At 47.8% G+C, this 6,351-nt stretch overlaps 1 protein-coding gene across 1 annotated transcript; it reads left to right on the forward strand.

Moving 5' to 3' along the window:
• Positions 1-81: 81 nt before the first annotated feature.
• On the forward strand, positions 82-5,924 carry LINGO4 (leucine rich repeat and Ig domain containing 4). Its single transcript, XM_039363348.1, has 2 exons — positions 82-1,303; positions 3,735-5,924. The coding sequence occupies exon 2, from the start codon at positions 3,761-3,763 to the stop codon at positions 5,573-5,575; it is 1,815 nt and encodes a 604-aa protein (XP_039219282.1). The 5' UTR covers positions 82-1,303; positions 3,735-3,760; the 3' UTR covers positions 5,576-5,924.
• The last annotated feature ends 427 nt before the right edge of the window (positions 5,925-6,351 follow it).

Consider the following 6,351-nt stretch of genomic DNA (forward strand, 5'->3'; position numbering starts at 1 on the left):
CTCGCCTTATTTTATTTTATGGCTGTGGCTGTTGCACTATTTTGGTGGGGTTTTTCAAGCAGAAAAGTAACCACTGAGCATTTTAAGGGGGAGTTCCAATTTTGTGATCTGTGTTTCTGGCCAGCCCTCTTTTTTAATTATTTTGATGTCCGTTTGTGAGCTTTGGAATAAGTTGCTGAGACCGTCAGAATTCGGTGGCCGTCATGACGTCGCTAGAAATTAAATTTCAGAAATTGGCTGTAAGGGACAGGCAGATTAATAAATGTGTGGGTCATTGGGGAAATAAAGAATCTCACACACACACACCCCAACACACCTCGAAGACTCCAGATCCATCCAGAATACTGAATTAAGCAAAGTGGGAAGACATCAAAAGTGGGAGTTAGACTTTGATTCGATTTAACAAAACAGACCTAACAATGTTTATTTGGTGTTAGGGTGGTTTATACGCAGGTGTCTTAATATTTGCATAAATGATTTCCAGAGGTTTCATGTCGCGTAGCAAGCTGTCACATCGGCAGGGCATTTTAGAGTGTCCCTATACAGGGGCAGAGTAGCTGTTGAGGGCCAGGAGGTGGAGTCCAGCACTGGATGTTGGTTTTCCATCCTAAACCATGATTCACAGGTAAAGTGTTTTCCCAAGCACCAATATATGTGCCATGGATAAGTAGCAGGGTTACTGCCTAGTTCCCTATACAGGTAGTCCTCAACTTAATGGCCACTGAAAAAAGGGACGTATAACCATTTTTCACACTTAATGACCATTGTGTGTCATTCCATCAAAATTCAGTCGCTCGGCACCTGACTCGTATTTACAACGGTCACGGTGTCCCGTGTTCACGTGATCCCCTTTTGACTTAATAATTGTGGCAAGGAAAGTCCTCCCAAAATGGGGCAAACCCCACCTAGTAACCGTCTCGCTTCACGACAGATTTGGGGGTCGTAAGCCGAGGACTTCCTGCACAAAACGGGGCTTGAGTGGTGGGCTTCCCAGCGTGGGAAGCCCACCCACCCCTACCCCAGTTTGGAAACAGCGGGCTTTAATCTTTGAAATGTCAAGCTGATCAATAGACGTTCGGTGGCGGGAATGAAAAACCGGGGACTGCTTTTAGCTTTGTGAGAATGTGAGTGTGTGTGTGTGTGTGTTGTCCTGCTTGGCTGCTGTGTGTGCCGAGCAGTGGGAAGGAAGAAAAGAAAAAAAACCAGAAGAAGAAAAATTACAGAAAGTCGGGAAGGGAATGTTCCCAAGGCGGGGATGAGAACCACAAAGAAGACGGAGCGACAGGAGACGGAGTCAAGAACGGTGAGGCAGCCCCCCCCCCCCCAGGCAAGCGGTTTGTTCATTTGTGAGAGATTGTGTTGGGATCAAACTAACCCAGGTTGAAGCTGCTGCAAAGTGGATGTTTTTTTCATGGGGGGGGAGAGGGGCGTACGAAAGCACTGCCAAATTGCTCATTTTATCCGGAGAGAATTTAGCAGGGTTGATGTTAGGGCAGCTTGGCGTGTCCTCCCTTAGTGTAGCCCCATCAGGATTTGTGGCGTGCAAAAGTCCCAGGTTCAAATCCAGAAAATGGGTGATGGGGATGGGTGGGAAAGCTGTCAGGATGTTGAAGGAAAGCTTCAAAGCTGGATTGATCCAAAGAGGAATGGAGTTGCGCTCGGCTTGGCTGGGATCGGTAGGATGGAGGTTCCCTGTTGCAACTCTGCGTGGTTTCAGCTTTCAAAGGCTGAAAGATAAAGGAGACTTTAGGGGCCTCCTCCCCCCCCGTTTCCTTCTGCAGGTGCTAATGTAACACACAAACAGCCACCTTTGTGTGTTTTTTTCCTCTTTCTTTTTAAAGAAACTATCCAGAGGAATCATTTCAGCCCACGGTTGTCGTCGTGTTCAGATCTCTGCTTGATCTGAAATAAAAATAAGCTGCTTTTTAAAAGTCAGAATAGCAAATCTGCTAGGGAGAGAGACTCACTATCTATCTATCTATCTATCTATCTATCTATCTATCTATCTATCATCTATCATCTATCATCTATCTGTATCTCAATCTCTCTCACTTACAAAATATTTTTTTTAAAAAAAATACAGGTTTATATAGGAGTTTTGGGGAAGACACACGACCCCCCCAGCCTTGTTCCCATCTAGCTTTTTCTCTGCCTGAGATAATCTGAGGGTTGTCAGTCCCCACATCCAGAGGGAGGACCCTTGTCGTGGGACTTATTGGCCATCCAAATAAGTGACCCACTTTTTTTATGCCGGACTTTACGAAGCTTTGAAATTTGGAGCTGTCCAGCCATTAAACCAGCAAGGTAAGTGACATATCTGGCAAAATGACCCAGGAGGGTTAGCGTTTAATCCAACCATAACAAGCAGAGTGCCCACAGAATTCAGTTTGGTGTTTTTGTGAGTTAAACCGAGCGGCTAGTTAAATCTGGGCTCCTCAGTGAGGTCTACAAGCTTGCGCTGACCTGGAGCGCAAGGATTCTCCTTCCAGGATAAAACTAGGTGCATTTTTCAGAGGAAAAGTGAGGAAGGGGGGAACCGTACCCAGATGCATTGCTTTTTTTGTTTTTCATATAAAGGGGAAATTTCTGGAGGGTTTTTTTCCCCCTCCCTGCAAATCCCCAAAATAAACAATCTCCCGTTGAAGCTTCATGTTTTTTATTTTTTTATTTTTCCTAATGCCTCTTCTTGCCCCACTTTGACTGCATTGGGTTAATTAAATGTTCCCATTAAAATGCAAATTCCGAGCCAGGGACTCTGCGAGAGCTATCGCCCTGCTGAAAATGTGCAATGTGCCAATTTTTGCATCACATCTCGTTCTCCGTAAAGGGCGAGGATCGAGAAGGACTAGGAAGAGGAAGGAACAGCTGCAAATTCTCCTCCCCCCCAAAAAAAAACCCCCTTCAGGTGTTTGTTTTTCACCCATCTATGCTTCATTAATTTTTTCCCCCCTAAAGTACCCTTTTCCCCTACTTCTCTAAAAACGGGGATCTCCCCCAAATATGTCTGAAATGGGACAGGGTCTCCTGCTTGAGCAGGGGGTTGGACTAGATGACCTCCAAGGTCCCTTCCAACTCTGGTTATTCTGTATTCTATTCAGGGCAAGAAGCAATGGGCGGAAGGTCATTCAAGAGAGAAGCAGCCTTAGAGCTAAGGAGAAACTTCCTAACAGTGAGAACAATTAACCAGTGGAACGGCTTGCCACCAGAAGTTGTGGGTGCTCCAACACGGGAGGCTTTAAAGAAGAGACTGGACAGCCACTTGTCTGACATAGTATAGGTTTTCCTGCTTGAGCAGGGGGTTGGACTAGAAGACCTCCAAGGTCCCTTCCGACGGTTAATCTGTTCATCCTGGCTTACTCTCTCTTCTATGGGATCAAACTTTAAGCCCATAGAGACATGGGGCATGCTGAGAATCGCCAAGCCCCCCTAGATCCAATCTTGATCTCCTCTCCTATCTTCTCCTAACCCATCTTTCTCCATCTCCTGCCCCCTAGGCTGCCCCCTAGCCTCCGTGTTCTTGGCCTCCATCTCTGCTTTTGCTACGGACGCCTCTTGTTTTAATGCACCGGTGGGAATTTTGCCAAGGAGTTACTTAAATAAAATTGCATCGCAGCGGCTGGGGTCCGGAGCTGTGCAGCAAAGGATCCTTGCAGATGTTCAAAATCCAGCTTCAATGGGGTCTTTTTCATGTTTGTTGACTGCCTTCTAACCATGAAAGTCTTTGTGTTGTTTAGCTCTGTTGTTTCAGGAACTTCTCGAGATGTTGAGCAGGCCTTCTTCACCGGATCTGCCACTCTCTTGGTTCCTGGTCTTCCTGGGGATGGTCTTCTTGGTGGGACCTGGATGGAGTTGCTCCTTCAGGTGCAAATGTTTGGTTCAGGAGAAGGTTGTCTTCTGCAACAGCCGGAATCTGACCACTGTGCCCGTCAAAATCCCCCCGGATTCAGAATTCTTGGACTTAAGCCAGAACAGCCTCCGTACCCTCCACCAGGGCATGTTCTCCCGTCTCCAAGCCCTCAAAGAGGTGGACCTCAGCTATAACACCATCTCCAACATTGAACAGGGGGCCTTCAACGGCCTTCAGAAGATCATGACCCTCCGACTAGCAGGCAACAAGTTGAAGATGATCCCAGATGGGGTCTTCACGGGGCTGCCCAACCTCTCCGTTCTTGACCTGCGGGAAAACAAGATCCTCATCTTGCTGGATCACTCCTTCAAAGATCTCTTCAGCCTTGGACATCTAGACATAAGGGACAATCCTCTGGTCTTGATTTCAGGTCAGGCTTTCCGAGGCCTCCAACATCTGCGGAGCTTCACGCTGCAAAAATGCAACTTTACCAGCCTGCCCACAGAGGCCCTCTCCCACCTTCAACATCTGGTGGAGCTCCATCTGAATGTTCTCAACCTCAGGGTCCTCCACAACTATTCCTTTCGGAAGCTCCATCGCTTGAAAGTTCTGGAGATCAACCAGTGGCCTTTTTTGAAAACCCTGGAGCCTCAAAGTCTCTCTGGCCTCAACCTGACTTCCTTGTCCATCGTCAGAAGTAACCTGCATGATGTTCCTTATAGGGCCATCAAGTCCCTGGCCCACCTCCGTTTCCTCGACCTCTCTTACAATCCTATCTCCATGATCCGTGGAAGGAAGTTGCTGGATCTCTCCCGTCTCCAAGAGTTCCACCTTACGGGGGGCCGACTGATCACCATCCAGGCCGACGCTTTTGAAGGCCTCGTCCATTTCCGTCTCCTCAACATCTCGGCCAACCACCTGCAGACCCTTGAGGAAAGGGTCTTCCATTCGGTGGGGAACCTGGAAGTCCTTCGGCTGGACCAAAACCCCTTGACCTGTGACTGCCGCCTCCTTTGGATCTTGAAGAGGCGGCAGAGGTTGAACTTTGAGGCTCAAATGCCCATCTGTGCTGTCAGCTCAGAAGAAGGAGAGAAAGTCTTCCATGACTTCTCCAGGGCTCTGCCACATCACTTCACCTGTCGGAAGTCTACAATTGAGGACAAGGCCCTCCAGAAAGTGGTTGTTCATGAAGGAGAGCAGGCCAGCTTGACTTGCAGCAGTGATGGAGACCCACCACCCATCGTTTCTTGGTTGAACCCTCAAAACGTCACCCTAGACTCAACCCACAAAGGCCGGTCAACCGTCCTTCCTGATGGGACTCTTAAGATTCAGTTCGCCCTCCTTGAAGACAGTGGATTGTACCGTTGTGTTGCGAGCAACACAGCCGGCAATGATTCTATGGTAGCTTCTTTGAAGGTCCTTGTTCCTCTGTTCAACCAGTCCCTGGTCTGGAAGGACTTCGGTCTGCGCAATAGAACGGTGATATCCTCCCTCTTTTTCATCCACGCCAGCATCTGGCTGGGCATCTTGGTCATCGGGATTGTCCCCTTTCTCTGCTCCGTCCTGCTTTGCTTCTCCTTCATCTTCCTCTACAGTAGAGGCAGAGGGAACGTCACCCACCAGGTGATTCACGCCGAGACCCATCCCTCCCGAGGTTACAAGGCCATCGTGGGCCAGCGAAGAACTTCTCCCAAAAAAACACGAAGAACTTCTCCCCCCAAAAGCTGAGATGAACACTTGAGCTCTTTCCTGGTGCAAGTCCTCCTTCCATTCTTCTTCATCCAGAAGTCCAAGCAGGCAATTGGAAGGGGACTGTTGGAGAATCACAGCCATTTCTTCGGTTCACCCCAATATGCCGTCTTTCTCACCTGGAATTACAGCTAGGACACAAAAAAAAATTAATAATAATATCCGAGCAACAGATTGAGCAACATCTCCTTTGCCATTTTTGTTAAAACATAAATAGTAATCAAACTTTTTGACAAACAGAGAAACAATTCTGTAATTACAGAAAAAAAAGATATGAATTCACATTTATCCAAGACACAGAGACTTCGTCAGCCCAGCCCATTTGTTAATAAATACACCCCATTCTTTCTTGCACCTGAAAATTCTAGTCTTTTTTTGATTATTATTATTATTCCTGATGATGCTCAAAGGGTTGTGTGTCTGTGTGTGTGTGTGTGATGGACTCTCACATCAGCACCGGGCTTCTTCCGGTATTCCAACTCTCTCTTCCCTCCCCTCCCCCCTCCAGAAAAAGGCGAGATGCTTTCGCTTGAAAACAAGCATGACACAGCAAGAGGGAAAGTTATTGATTGAGGGATCGATTTATTTTGGCTGCCGGAGGGCTGCGGACTAGCCAGGAGAGGGTGAAGCCCAAGGGGTGAATTTCAGACGGGGGTCTCCCATAAGTGTTCTGCAGGAGGAGGGGCAGGGGGGAAGGAAATTGGGAGAAGGAGGGAGGGAGGAAGGAAAGGAAAGAGGGAAGGAAGGACTATCTA

The sequence above is a fragment of the Crotalus tigris genome, unplaced genomic scaffold, assembly GCF_016545835.1.
Source record: "Crotalus tigris isolate CLP2741 ecotype Arizona unplaced genomic scaffold, ASM1654583v1 scf7180000019553.37968852642:3898890, whole genome shotgun sequence".
Lineage (NCBI taxonomy): Eukaryota > Metazoa > Chordata > Lepidosauria > Squamata > Viperidae > Crotalus > Crotalus tigris.

What these genes read in the sequence shown, in the direction of transcription:
- LINGO4 (XM_039363348.1), top strand. Translation starts at nt 3,761, where the DNA reads ATGTTGAGCAGGCCTTCTTCACCGGATCTGCCACTCTCTTGGTTCCTG.